General features: G+C 39.6%; 1 protein-coding gene and 1 non-coding gene across 11 annotated transcripts in view; both read right to left on the reverse strand.

Annotated features, from left to right (window-relative positions):
• The window catches only part of RC3H2 (ring finger and CCCH-type domains 2), a 58,388-nt gene that overhangs the window by 25,236 nt on the left and 18,228 nt on the right, over positions 1 to 14,924 (reverse strand). For 9 of the 10 annotated variants that reach the window (XM_032251552.1, XM_032251554.1, XM_032251553.1 and 6 more), the window contains 5 exons: positions 7,598 to 7,773; positions 4,961 to 5,161; positions 4,367 to 4,499; positions 4,129 to 4,247; positions 1,850 to 1,962 (listed from right to left, as the gene is read on the reverse strand). In XM_032251552.1, coding sequence (XP_032107443.1) covers positions 1,850 to 1,962; positions 4,129 to 4,247; positions 4,367 to 4,499; positions 4,961 to 5,161; positions 7,598 to 7,773 — 742 coding nt within the window. Of the gene's footprint in view, positions 1 to 1,848; positions 1,963 to 4,128; positions 4,248 to 4,366; positions 4,500 to 4,960; positions 5,162 to 7,597; positions 7,774 to 14,924 lie in introns of all 10 variants that reach the window. The other variant, XM_032251559.1, reaches the window with a different exon arrangement.
• LOC116532495 lies at positions 4,587 to 4,698 on the reverse strand. Its single transcript, XR_004260888.1, has one exon. It is a non-coding gene; the product is annotated as a small nucleolar RNA SNORD90 (small nucleolar RNA).

The raw sequence follows: 14,924 nt of genomic DNA on the forward strand, positions 1-14,924 counted from the left end.
CAAAGAGGAAGCTGGTTAGTATGAAGCGTCCGGGGAATTACCCTGAAAAAGTGAAAGATGAGCTAGATAAAGGAAAGGTCTCAAAGGCAAAGCTAGGAGTAACAGCATTATGTAAAAGACCTGAGGTGGGAAAGAGCACAGTGCCTACCAGGAACAGAGAGAAGGTCAGTATGGCTTGAGCACAGAGTACAATTAGTGTTGTGTAATGAGATCAGAAAGGCAGGCACAGATTAGATGATGCAGGATCTTAGAGGCCACAACACAGATTTTATATCTTAATCCATAGGACAATGAGAAGCTATCAAAGGCTTAGGTGAAGAAGGGTGATATGAGTAAATCTGTGTTTTAAAATATTACTATTTTAAGGAAAATAATGGGAGAAGGGGTGGACAACAAGAGATGTAAGAAGACTAGTTAGATGGCAACTATGGATTGAGAAAAGGGGATGACAGCTTGGGTCACAGGGATGGAAAGAAGAAAGAGTTGAGAAACATACAGGAAGATGAATTGGCAGAATTTTTTGACTGATTAAGCAGAAAAGGCTGAATGAAAGACAACTGACAAAGATGATTATTATAACATAACATATATAACTGGCTGGATGGCTAAACAGGGTACACGAGCGGAGTACAATGGAAAGCAGAGGAGGGGGTATGGGAGGAGAAAATTAGCTCAGTTTGAGTTTAAAGTATCTAAAAACAAAACGAACATGTCCACTAAGAGTTGATAGACAGGACTGGGCACGGTGACTCACAACTGTAATCCCAGCACTTTGGGAAAGCAAGGTGGGCAGATCACTTGAGGTCAGGAGTTTGAGACCAGCCTAGCCAACATGGTGAAACCCCGCCTCTATGAAAAACACAAAAATTGGCCAGGCGTGGTGGCGGGCACCTGTGGTCCCAGCTACTAGGGAGGCTTAGGCAGGAGTACTGCTTGAACTGGGGAGGCAGAGGTTGCAGTGAGCCAAGATTGCGCCACTGCACACCAGCCTGGGTGACAGAGCAAGATTCCATCTCAAAAAAAAAAAAAAAAAGTTGATACATTGGCCAGCAAAAAGTAGAAAGGCTGGGATAAAGTTTTGGTGAGGTCTCAATAATGAAAGTTTTGGTTAAAAAACAGAACAACAAAAATTGGATAATTTTATTAAACCTTGTATACATTAACTTTTATGTCTCGGGTAAATGGACGTAGAAAAAGGGGTTAACCATAGGAGAAGATAAAGAAGACACAGGGAAAAAGAATGTTAAAAAGACCAAAAGCCATAAAAAGAATATATATCTGCTTTACCATTTTGCCTGATACTCTGTTGCTAGGTTTAACTGAATCTGAGCAAATAAGACCACATTTATTTTCATTCTGTATATGTGCTCAGTAGAAAAATGGATTCCAGCTATAAAATGGTCTCAAGATATGACCATTAAGGTTCTAAATCACTTAGGTTAATCTTGTACCCAGATGTTACATGTTTTGTTTTGTTTTTTTTGAGGCAGAGTCTTGCTGTATGCCTCAGGCTGGAGTGCCACAAGAACACACTCACTGCAGCCTTGACCTCTGGGGTTTAAGTAATCCTTCTACCGCAGCCTTTTGAGCAGCTGGGACCACACAGCTAATTTTTAATTTTTTTGTAGAGAAGGGGGTCTCCTTAACTTGCCCAGGCTGGTCTCAAACTCCTGAGCACAAGCAATCTTTCTGCCTCAGCCCCTTAAACTGCTGGGACTACAGGCATGAGCTATGGTGCCCAGCCCTTAATTTGCATTTTTGAAAGTCACTGCAAACTTCAGGACTACATGTAACACTCCCATAAAAATAAAAAATTAAACCCATATGAAAGAGAATTTTCAACACTTACTTTTCAAGCTCTTCCTGAGAATGGGCAAATGTACAATTTGTTCCTCGTGGACAACCCCCTTGCTGTCGCAGATCTCGACACATGCTAGTCTTGTATTTGCTGTTTGGCTGAGGCTACAAAAATAAAAAACTTCAATGAGTGCAAAAGTGAAGATTCCACTTGTTATTCACTCTTGGAAGTTCAGAACTTTATAATTACACCTTTAATTCTTTCTCACATTAGATAAGTATTTCTTGGGCTAAAACAACTAATATTCCATTGTTTCCTGTTGTGAGTTATGTGACATAACCCTGAGTTAGAACTTTAGATATTCCTTCTGAAGATTATTTGAAACTGGTTCAAATGTCATGTCCATTTATTCATTAGTCAACAGAACGCCCAGAAAAAGAAAAGATTTTTTCATCAATTTATTGCTGTCTTAAAATTCTGCTACCAAAATCAAACAATTTTAAAAACCGTTAGAAAAAGCCATAAGCTTTGTCTACTTAAACTTTCTTGGCCAGGTGTGGTGGCGCACGCCTGTAATCCCAGCACTTTGGGAGGCCGAGGTGGGCGGATCACTTGAGGTCAGAAGATTGAGACTAGCCTGGCCAACATGGTGAAACTCCATCTTTATTTAAAAAAAAAAAAAAAAAAAAAAAAAGTAAACTTTCGCAGAAAAGGTTGAATACAGTTCCCCTCAGAAGTGAAAAATTACCAATTCGTTTGTCAACTTGAGGGTATAACTCTCAGGCTTAAACTATTTGAGTTCACACAATGAGGCAGAATATTAAAATTTCATTATGACTTCTATAATTTGCACCAAAAGCTAAGTTATTCTTATTCTTATGAGCCTAAGATGAAAACATTCGTTTTTCAGTTAATTTTTTTTTTAAGTTATAGTGTCTTCTAATAGATTAAGGAGAGAAGAGTAGAAAGAGTAGGTTTGATTCCAGCTCTTACTGACAGCACAATCTTATACCATGTTATTTAACCTCTTTGAATTTCAGCTTGGAAATAGCAACTACATTGCAGGTGGCTGTGAGAATAAGACATAATATATGTAAAACACTGAATGTAGTTAATGGCCCATAGTAACTTAATAAATAGAAATTATTCATATAAAAATTATACCTTAACTTCTTTTTAGTTTATTTTATATTTTTGGAGATAAGGGTCTCTCTGTGCCCAGGATGGAGTGCAGTGGGGTGACCTTGGCTCACTGCAGCCTCCCCATCCCAGGTTCAAACTGAGACTCTCCTGCCTCAGTCTCCTGAGTAGCTGGGATTACAGCATCCACCACCATGCCCAGCTAATTTTTTTCTTTTTTTTTTTTGAGACATAGTCTCACTCCGTCGCCAGGCGCCAGGCTGGAGTGCAGTGGCGTGACCTTGGCTCACTGCAACCTCTGCCTCCTGGGTTCAAGCAATTCTTCTGCCTCAGCCTCCGGAGTAGCTGGGACTACAGGCGGACGCCACCACGTCCAGCTAATTTTTTTTTTGTATTTTTAGTAGAGACGGGGTTTCACCATGTTGGCCAGGATGGTCTCGATCTCTTGACCTCGTGATCCGCCCGCTTCAGCCTCCCAAAGTGCTGGGATTACAGGCGTGAGCCACCATGCCCGGCCTCTTTTTTTTTTTTTTTTTGAGACGGAGTCTCACTCTGTAGCTCAGGCTGGAGTGCAGTGGCACAACCTTGGCTCACTGCGACCTCCGCCTCCTGGGTTCAAGTGATTCTCCTGCCTCAGCCTCCCGAGTAGCTGGGACTACAGGCGTATGCCACCACTAACTTTTTGTATTTTTATTAGAGATAGGGTTTCACCAATTAGCCAGGATGGTCTCGATTTGCTGATCTCGTGATCCTCCCGCCTAGGCCTCCCACAGTACAGGCGTGAGCCACCATGCCTGGCCAGGATTATATCTTAATTTCTAAAGTACATTGAAAATATCTTGAAAATTCAAATTCCATAAATTTACATATAGAAATTCAATAGAGAAAAAAAATGACAATTTCCCACAGTAGAAAAGAATTAGACAAAACATTTGGAATTATCGATATTTGGTCAAAAATATTTTGTAATGAAGTATATTCACACTGAAGATGCCATCTAAACTCTTGTGCTATGAAATATTTACCAGGTACACTGAAAACTGAGTTTCTCCCAAAAGAACAGAGACAATAAAAATTATGAGAGATTAGAGTCACATACAGAGTCCAATTAACAAAACGGCTTGTTAAGATATTCAGGATGAAGGTGAATTAGAGACAACAGCAGTCATAAGTATAATAAATGTACTTACCTGAGGTGTCTCATGGCCTTTTCTACTATAATTTTGTATGAAGTCCACAAGGCCATGAACTACTGTTTTAACAGCTACCATTGCATTTTCTAACTGCTCCCATGTTGGTGAAACAGCATCTAAAATATGCCAACAAGGGCGGGGGTTTGAGGGGGAAAGAATATTAGCAGTAATTCTCTTGTGTTATTCACCTCAAAAGTAGAAGAAAACATAAGCAACTAAGCATAGTCCCACATACCTGGATTAGGGTCTATGTTTGCAAGAAGTTCTAAATGGGGCCTCAGTCTATTTAAGTTAGCTGGGTCACCTGTTCGTTGCAAAACAATGGTCAATTCCTGGACACTCTTTGCAAATGACTCTGGAGACTGTAGCTAACAAACAGAAATGACAACGGTTTTTAATTTGGTTCTTATGACACACTTATATTCAAATACTTTCAATATGTCAACATATTTAATAAGTTTTCAAGTGTCTTCAGATTCCACAGTAGGAGTATCAGTGATGAATTAAAATTTTCACCTCAGAATCTGCCCTATGAAATTCATCATTAGACACTTAGAAAACTTATAAGCTGTATTAACTCTCTGAGGTCAGAATATAGATAAGCTTGAAACTTTGCCTCACTGCTTTTATGCTATTAAGTATTTGTTTCCCTGTTGCACCCCTTTATTTTGCAAGTAGAAAAATAAAAGAAAATAAGGATAATTTGTAAGAGTCTGATATTTAAAAACATAGGAATCTCCAACTGTTTGTGTCTAGACTCTTTATAATATTCTAATACTTCTCAATGTAACAGCATTGGTAGAACATCAGCATCTCTAATTTCACAAACCTTATCAATGATAGACTGCATGTGTGATTTATGAGCCAAATCACCATATAAAAGTGAGGACCATTGTTCAGGTGAAATACGGAGTCCTGCTTCCATAGCAATATGAACAATTTGGGCATCATGTTCTCTGCGTAATGCTTCGTAACTCCGAAATTCTTCCTTTAGCTGCATTAGGGAAGAGTCTTCATCCCTTTTGGTAACCTAAAAAATAGAAAAGACAAAAAGAAAGTCATCAGAATTGGTCTGTGCTTTCTCCCTGTAACCGAGTCGTTTATTCTTTTTTCAGGGAAGGTTGGGGACACCTACATATCAGACACCACACAAATAAGGTACAAAGATAAGATAATGTCCTGACCACAAATTCTTTCTGGAATAAAACAGAAACTTACATAACTAAATACATAATCCTTGTCTTCAATGATTTCAGCCACTGGAAGGAAGAGAAACGTGTAACTAGAAAATTATAGTAAAAGTGCTATTATAAGGCTTTGATGGCAATGAAGAAGAAAGGGAATTAAATTAGGGGGAGGAAAGATCTTTCAGAAAAGGCTTCTCCCAGCTAAAAGCTGCATGAATTGATTCGTGCAGAATAGGAGTTTCCTGACCAAAGAAAGGTGAGGAGGCTGAGCACGGTGGCTTATGCCTATAATCCCAGCACTTCGGGCAGCCAAGGCAGGCAGATCACTTGAGTCAGGAGTTTGAGATCAGCCTGGCCAAAATGGTGAAACCCCATCTCTACTAAAAATACAAAAATTCGTCACACGTGGTGGCAGGTGCCTGTAATCCAAGCTACTCGAGAGGCTGAGGCAGGAGAATTGCTTGAACCCGGGAGGCAGAGATTGCAGTGAGCTGAGAGAGCACCATAGCACTCCAGCCTGGGGGACAGAGCGAGACTGTTTCAATTAAAAAAAAAAAAAAAAGGAAAAAAAAGAAGGGGGAGAAATAGAATTTTTAGCAGCAAGTGGTGAAATAGAAACATGAAAGAGCACAGCATATAGGGTTACAGTTATGATACAGGCTAGAGAATAATAGAGGGCCTTATATACTAGAGTAGGAACTTTGGGTATTATCATGAAGGAATGTGAAACCACTGACTTTCTTTGGAGGGTGGGGATAGGGTCAACAGGGCCTCACTTTGTCACCGAGACTGGAGTGTAGTGGTACAATCTAGGCTTGCTGTAGCCTCGACTTTCTGGGCTTAAGCAGCCCTCTCACTTCGGCCTCCCAGAGTGCTGGGATAACAGGTATAAACTATGCACAGGGCCGACTGAGGACTTTTAAGCAGAGAAGGGACATGATCCGATTTATGTTTTAAAAAACATCACTTTGGTAACAGTAGAGGATAAAAATATACAAGCAAGAAATACAGCCAACGGGTAGGCATACATTAGCACTACCACACGATAATTAAGAAATTTTCTTGGGAGGCTAAGGCGGGGAATGGCCTGTGCCCAGGAGTTCAAGGCTGCGGTGATCTACGATGGTGCCACTGCACTCCAGCCTAAGCAACAGAGCGAGAGTCTTTTCCTAAAAAAAAAAAATTAAAAGAAATTTTCTGCTACCACAGAAATTATCATCAGGGTATTTATATAGCTTTAATCTCTACTTGAGTAGTAAAAAAATGATACAATCAAAAGTTGCAGAGTTTTACATGGCCTAGTGAGGTTGTGTGTGGAACCAGAGATTAATTTCAATTGTTGCCCTAAGGGCATAGAACTAAACACTATGACTATGAGGCAGATAGTGTCCAAGCCTCCTTAGTGGAGTTAAATGAATTCATTTCAATACATTTCTATCATCAATTACCTGTTACCTCAAACTAACCAGTGTGCCAAGGAAACATTTTTCCATCTATACACTTTTTACTCTTGGGAGGCTATAAAACCAACAAAATAACCTACATAAGCTTTGGTTTCAAATTTAAATATTTCACTTTCATAGAAGCCAATAGGCCTTTCTATTTCCAAGTCCATGGGCCTTTCTCAAGACACAGTTAGCAACCTACACTCTTGGAACATAAAAACACTTTAAGGATTCAGCTTGCTTTCAGTATCTGTCTCCACCCACTGGCCTATTAGACAATGAAACTACATTTTAAAATATCTTAGGGTTCTTCCCTACCCTTTCCACTAAACAAAAAAAACAACATCTAAAAGCAGAGTGGGCCAATGTCCTCAACTTTCCATTTCCTTGCTGTATCTGAGATAACATGTAGGCCATTTTCAGATTAAAGGTGTTAATCTAATCACTAAAGAGAATGAGATAACAAAATAATACTGGGTTACAAAGTTTACATACTCCTTATGAAGTTATATAGTTTCTGATTCCCTTTTAAGATACGAAATGTAAAGAAACCAGGCTTCTGCAGTCCACTTTTACTTGATAAGAGTCGAGTTTACCAAATGATTTCCTTAGGTTCTTCCTGTTACTGACATCACATATATGCTTTTATTTTGCCAACCGGTAGTAACAGGTACTAAAAGGTGGTATCACAGATGCAATCAATGCAGAAGGAAAGTTCTTCTTAACTCTTGTAAGCATTCTGCATTGCTAGGCCCTCTAGATTGGGTAACATGAATTTGAGGAAGTCCCTGTCTCATATACAGGCATATCTTTACATAGATGCTTATTGCTTACCTTGAAACAAGAAGCTCGATACAGTAGTTGCACAACATGACCAATACTTGTTTTTGATGCCTGAGGAAATCTTGGTTCTAGTCTCTGCACAACAAAAAGTACCAGAACTTTCCTTGAGAGGGCAGAACCATCTTCTAATGCCAGTAACACAAGCTTCAAGGCCTCTTCTTGCATAGCTAAAAATATTAAAGGAACATGAGCTCATGATAAATGGGGAACCCATCAGATCATGTATGTCATGGGCATCGTTGGGTATTAGAGTTTATAGTGACCCATTACCCACAATCTGTATTTAATTAGCACGAAGAGGACATCACCTGTACATAGTTTATTTAAAAGATAATCAAGCAAAATAAAACACACTTTCCACAAATAAAACATACTTTCCACTAAATACTAATCAAAACATAAGTTAACAGAACTTAAAATATCTTCTGTATTTAACAATCAATTAGATGATGATAATGTTAAGGTAAAAAGTGTCATTTATAAAACACACAGCTGGGCATGGTGGTTCACACCTGTAAATCCCAGCACTTTGAGAGGTTGAGGCAGGAGGATTGTTTCGGCTCAGGAATTTGAGACGAGCTTGGGTAACATAGGGAGAACCTGTCTCTACAAAAATGTTAAATTAAAAAAAAAATTAGCCGGGCATGGTGGCATGTGACTGTGGTCCCAGCTACTTGGGAGGCAGAGGTGGGAGTATCACTTGAGACCAAGAGGCTGAAGCTGTAGTGAGCTGTGATGACGTCACTGCACTCCAGCCTAGGTGACAGAGACAAACCCTATCTCAAATACATAAAAATGAAACACACAGAACTACTCTGACAATAATATGCAAAGGACCCACAGTAGGGTTATAATAAACGGTACTGTTTTCATGGATGAGACTGTTACTTTGCCTGTCAGAACTACTTTGTATATAATTTAAAAAATGGTATATTAGCCTCTGAATGCAATACCCAAAGAAGGTATTAATTTCATTTATGTGGCTTTATGGCCAGGAATATATAGTATAATCTGAAGGTAATCATCAGAGACATCAGACAAACCCAAATTAAGACATATTCTGAGGACAGGCGCAGTGGCTCACACCTGTAATCCCAGCCCTTTGGCAGCCTGAGGTGGGTGGATCACCTGAGGTCAGGAATACAAGACCAGCCTGGCCAACATGGTGAAACCCTGTCTTTACCCAAAATACAAAAATTAGCTACGCATGGTGGCACACTCCTGTAATCCCAGCTACTCAGGAAGCTGAGACAGGGGAATCGCTTGAACCCGGGAGTCAGAGGTTGCAGCGAGCCGAGATCACGCCATTGCACTCCAGCCTGGGCAACAACAGCGAAACTCCATCTCAAAAAAATAAAAAAAAAAGAAAAAAGAAATATTCTGTAAAATAAATGGCCTGTATTCTTCAAGAATAACAGTGTCATAAAAGACAAAGAAAGGCTGAGGAATAGTTGTAGAATAAAGATGACTAAAAAGAGACATGACTAAAAAATATAGTAAGTGATCTTGAACTGGATCTTACACTTGAAGAAAATAAATACCCTAAAAGTTATTTTTAAAATTATTGACAAAACTGGAATATGAACTACAGAATGTATATAGTACTGCATTGTATCACTAATTTTTAAAAATTTAATGAATGTAATATTGTTACATTAAGAGAGTATCCTTGTTTTTAGGAAACACACTAAAGTATTAAAGAAAAGGAGCATAAAATAAGCAACCTACTCTCAAATGGTTCAGAAGAGAGGGAAAGAATAACAAACATAGCAAAATATTAGAAAGTGCTGAATCTCGGTAAAGAATATACTGGAAATTCTCTGCATTATTCTTACAACTTTTCAGTAAATATGAAATTATTTCAAAATTACAACTTACAAATACATGATTATCAATCAAAACAATAGAGCTGAGAGATTATCTAGATTCAAAATACAAACGTGAAGCTATTGAGGTCCAGAGAAGTGACTAAGCTATATCTAGCTACCAGCAAAATTGGAAGTGTAACGGCAAAAATAACAATTACTTTAGTAGCAACCTAATAGAACCAAGGACTTCTTTTTTTTTTTTTTTTTTTGAGACGGAGTTTCACTCATGTTACCCAGGCTGGAGTGCAATGGCGCGATCTCCGCTCACCGCAACCTCCGCCTCCTGGGTTCAGGCAATTCTCCTGCCTCAGCCTCCTGAGCAGCTGGGATTACAGGCATGCGCCACCATGCCCAGCTAATTTTTTGTAGCTTTAGTAGAGACGGGGTTTCACCGTGTTGACCAGGATGGTCTCGATCTCTTGACCTCGTGATCCACCCGCCTCGGCCTCCCAAAGTGCTGGGATTACAGGCGTGAGCCACCGCACCCGGCTAGAACCAAGGACTTCTAAAAATTTTTAAATGTTTCTTTTTTTTAATTATCATTTTATCTTTTTTTTTTTTTTTTCTTTTTTGTCTCTCAGGGTTTCTCTGTTAGCAAGGACTTTTTTAAAAATTGAGATAAAATTAACCATTTTAACTGCACAATTCAGTGGTATTTACTATATTCGCAGTGTTGTATAACCATCAACTCTAATTCTCATCTTCATCACACCAAAGAAAACCCCAACAACATTAAGCAGTCACTGCTTATACACTCTACACAACCCCTGGCAACCACTAGTTGGCTAGTTTCTTTCATTTAACATGGCTTTTTTTTTTGAGACAGCGTCACACTCTGTCATCCAGGCTGGAGTGCAGTGGCACGATCTTGGCTCACTGCAACCTCTGCCTCCTGGGTTCAAATGATTCTTGTGCCTCAGCCTCCAAAATAGTTGGGATTACAGGTGTGCACCACCAGACCCAGCTAATTTTTTTGTATTTTCAGTGGAGACAGAGTTTTGCCACACTGGCCAGGCTGGTCTGGAACTCCTGACCTCAAACCATCCACCTCAGCCTCCCAAAGTGCTGGGATTATAGGTATGAGCCACCACGTCCAACCTAATGTTGTATTTTTGAAGCTCATCCACATGCAGCATATCTCAGTACTTCATTCCTTTTATGGCTGAAGAACAGTCTATTTACAAATACACTACATTTTGTTTATCACTTGATGGATATTTGGATTGTTTCCACCTTTTGACTATTGTGAATAATGCTGCAATAAACATTTGCATGCAAGTATTAGTTTGAATACCTGTTTTCTACTCTTTTGGGTATATACTTAGGAATAAAACTGCTGGGTCATATGGTAATACCGTTTAACTTTTTAAGGAATTGACAAATTCTTTTCCAAAGCAGCACACCATTTTTACATGCCCACATTCTCCACATTCTCACCAACATTTCTTATGTTCCATTTTTAAAAACTACGGCCACTCCCAGCACTTTTGGAGGCTGAGATGGGAGGACTGCCTGAGGCCAGGAGTTTCAAGTTACAGTGGGCTATAATTGTGCCACTGCACTCCAACATGGGCAATAGAGCAAGACCCTATCTCCAAAAAAATGAAATAAAATGATGGCTGAGTGGGTATAAATAAGTATGTCACTGTGATTTTGATTTGCGTCTCCCTAATAACTAAATACACTCAGGATTTTTTCATGTGCTTGTTAGCCATTGAAATGTCTATTCAAGTTATTTACCCACTTTTAAATTAGGTTGTCTTTTTGTTTCTGAGCTGTAGAACAAAGATCTGACACCTAGTCTATTGCTTCTTAAGTAAGTAAACATTAGGAAATATCCAAAGGTAACATTCTTAAATTCTGTATAAAAGTAGATTTTTAAAAATTATTTTAACATTTTGTATTACAGAAAATTTTAAACATATATACAAGCAGAGAGAACATACATCTATAACACAGCTTTTGTCAGTCAGGTTTGATCCACCTCTTGCTCATTTTTTTTTTTTTTTTTTTTTGAGACGGAGTTTCGCTCTTGTTGCCCAGGCTGGAGTGCAATGGCGCGATCTCCGCTCACCGCAACCTCCGCCTCCTGGGTTCAGGCAATTCTCCTGCCTCAGCCTCCTGAGTAGCTGGGATTACAGGCATGCGCCACCATGCCCAGGTGATTTTTTGTATTTTTGGTAGAGACGGGGTTTCACCATGTTGACCAGGATGGTCTCGATCTCTTGACCTCGTGATCCACCCGCATCGGCCTCCCAAAGTGCTGGGATTACAGGTGTGAGCCACCGCACCCGGCTCTTGCTCATTTTTGTAGTTTGCTTTCGCTGAGTATCTAAAAATCCCAGACAAATATTACTTCATCCTTAAATACTTCAGTATCAAATACTGAAGTGTTTAAATATTGAAATATCTCTAAGAGTTGACTTAAAATTTCTTTTAGTACAACACCATTATCACATCTAAAAAAAGTAATACATTTTCTTTCTCTGTTTTTTTGAGACAAGGTCTTGCTCTGTCACCCAGGCTAGAGTGCAGTGGCATGATCTTGACTCACTACAACCTCTACCTCCTGGGCTCAAATGATCCTCTCAACCACAGGCTGGTGCCACCACACGGGACTCATTTTTTTTTAGATGAAGTCTCGCTCTGTCGCCAGGCTGGAGTGCTGTGGTGCAATCTTGGCTCACTGCAACCTAGCCTCCCGGGTTCAAGTGATTCTCCTGCCTCAGCCACCCAAGCACCTGGGACTATAGGCACATGCCACTGCAACTGGCTAATATTTGTATTTTTAGTAGAGATGGGGTTTCAACATGTTGGCTAGGATAGTCTATATCTCTTGACCTTGTGATCCGCCCACTTTGGCCTCTCAAAGTGCTGGGATTAACAGGCATTAGCCAGAGCGTCCGCCCCACCCAACTCACTTTTGTAGAGATGGGGTTTCGCCATGTTGCCCAGGCTGATTTCCAACTCCAGGACTCAAGCAATCCCGTGCCTAGGACTCCCAAAGTGCTGGGATAACAGGCATGAGCCATCCCACCCAGCCATATTATTTTCTTAATGTGATCTAATATTCAGTCTATGTTCTATTTTCTCCCATCATCTCAAAATTTTTTTTTTTTTTGAGATGGAGTCTCACTCCGTTGCCAGGCTGCAGTGCAGTCGTGCCATCTCCACTCCCTGAGTTCAAGCGATTCCCCTGACTCAACCTCCCGAGTAGCTGGGACTACAGGAATGCACCACCACGCTGGGCTAATTTTTTGAATTTTAGTAGAGATGGGGTTTCACTACGTTGGCCAGGATGGTCTCGATCTCCTGACCTTGTAATCCGCCCATCTTGGCCTCCCAAAATGCTGGGATTATAGGTGTGAGGCATAGCACCTGGCCCAAAAATGTCTTCTTAAATTATCCAAACAAAGTTCACATATTGCTTTTGGTTGATGTATCTTTAGGTTTTAAGAAAAAATCTGTATCAATTCCCCACCAACCTTTAACCCTCTCACTTAAAAGAAAATCCATTTGTTAAAGAAAAAATCGTTTTTCTGAAGAGTTTCCCATATTCTAGATTTGGCTAATTTTGCACTGACAATATTTTTGATTTTTTACTTGTTATATTTTGAGACAAGGTCTTGCTTTGTCATCCAGGCTGGAGTGCAGTGGCATCATCACAACTCACTGTGTTCTCGACTTCCTGTGCTTCAGTGAGCCTCTGATCTTAGCCTCCTGAGAAGCTGGGACCACAGGTGCACACCACCATGCCCAGCTAATTTTTGTATTTTTGGTAGAGATGGGGTTTTGCCGTGTTTCCCCGGCTGGTCTCAAACTCCTGGGCTAGAGATCTGCCCAACTTGGCCTCCCAAAGTTCTGGGATTATAGGCATGAGCCACTGTGCCCCACCACCCCTTCCCTCATGTAAAGTTTATTTGCTGCCAAGGGCACCCCTTATTCCATGCATCATGTCAAGATACACACAGCATAGGCCTATTTGCCTCACTTTTAGTAATGCTAAGATTTATCAGTGGGTTCACACTTTATCCATCTATTATAAATTTCCTCAGTAACCTTTCATCTAATGGGTTTTACAGCCACAAATAATTCTTGCTGAAGCCCATTAATTCATTTGGGGATGCAAAATTGTGACTTTTCTAATTGTATCATTTTCTAAATGTATTATTAGTTTGAATTCAGCTAAAAGAGGAAACTTTCCTCAACATATAAGAACTGTCCGTGAAACTGTTTGTATATATTGTGTTTCAATCCATTGTAGTCACTTATTATGATGTTTAAATTGCCCCACTTACATCTAATAGGAGCTCCTTCATCTTCAATTCTTTGTCCTTTCAACAAAATTGTCTCTCTATTCCCTGTCTCTCTCTCTCTCTCTGGGGCTCAAGTGATCTTTCCATCATCAGCCTCCCAAAGTACTGGGATTATAAGCTTTTTTTTTCCCCCAGCACAAAACTCACTAGGCTCATCTACTTCCTACCGTAGAACTGGAATAAGGCATTTATCCAAAGAGCCCTGCCTCTTTTTTGTGGAAAATGGTATTTATGAAAGCCCACAATGTGGATGCTATGGTTATTCATCACTTCTAAGCATTTTCAGTGGACAGACCTCGGATAATGGCATTTTTTAGAAATAGAAAAACAAATGAGTCTGTAGTAATATAGCCAATTGAAATTTAAGGCTGCAGGGGTTTTACTTAAATCTTTTCTTTTATACATCTTTTTTTTTTTTTTTTTTTTTTTTAAGTTTCACTCTTTCACCCAGGCTGGAGTAAAGTAGCATGATCTCAGCTCAATGCAACCTCTGCCCCCAGGTTCAAGTGATTCTCCTGCCTCAGTCTCCCAAGTAGCTGGGATTATAAGAGCCCACCACCACCACACCTGGCTAACTTTTGAACTTTTAGTAGAGATGGGTTTTTGCTATGTTGGCCAGGCTGGTCTTGAACTCCTGACCTCAGGGGATCTGCCCACCTTGGCCTCCCAAAGTGCTGGGATTACAGGCATGAGCCACTGCGCCCAGCCTTGTATCTTTTTTTTTTTAAATGCTGAAAGTCTTGGTTCTGGTGGCATTAACATAATTACTTGCTTGTTTTATACTACTGTGTTTGTTTATGTTTCTAAATAACAATACCAGTAGAATTATGAACAATATGACAAATGAATGTAATTTAGGATTTACTATATATTCCACTAGGGATATAAAAGTCAAAATGCTATGTTCTAACGTAACCTGAAATAATTCATTCTTGCATGGATATGCTATCAACATGTTTCAGCTTTATTTTTAGGTATTATTTTAATCATTTTAAATTAAATTTTAAAAATATTGAAAGTTATTTTATAATTATGTAAAACATCTATGTGGTTTCAAAGTACAAAACAAAATACAGTTGGCAAGGTCTAGCTTCTGTCCCTGTCTGCTTTCCCTTGATTCTTCCTCCTTCTACA

The sequence above is a fragment of the Sapajus apella genome, unplaced genomic scaffold, assembly GCF_009761245.1.
Source record: "Sapajus apella isolate SASKATOON/1434 unplaced genomic scaffold, GSC_monkey_1.0 scaffold76, whole genome shotgun sequence".
NCBI classification, from domain to species: Eukaryota; Metazoa; Chordata; class Mammalia; order Primates; family Cebidae; genus Sapajus; species Sapajus apella.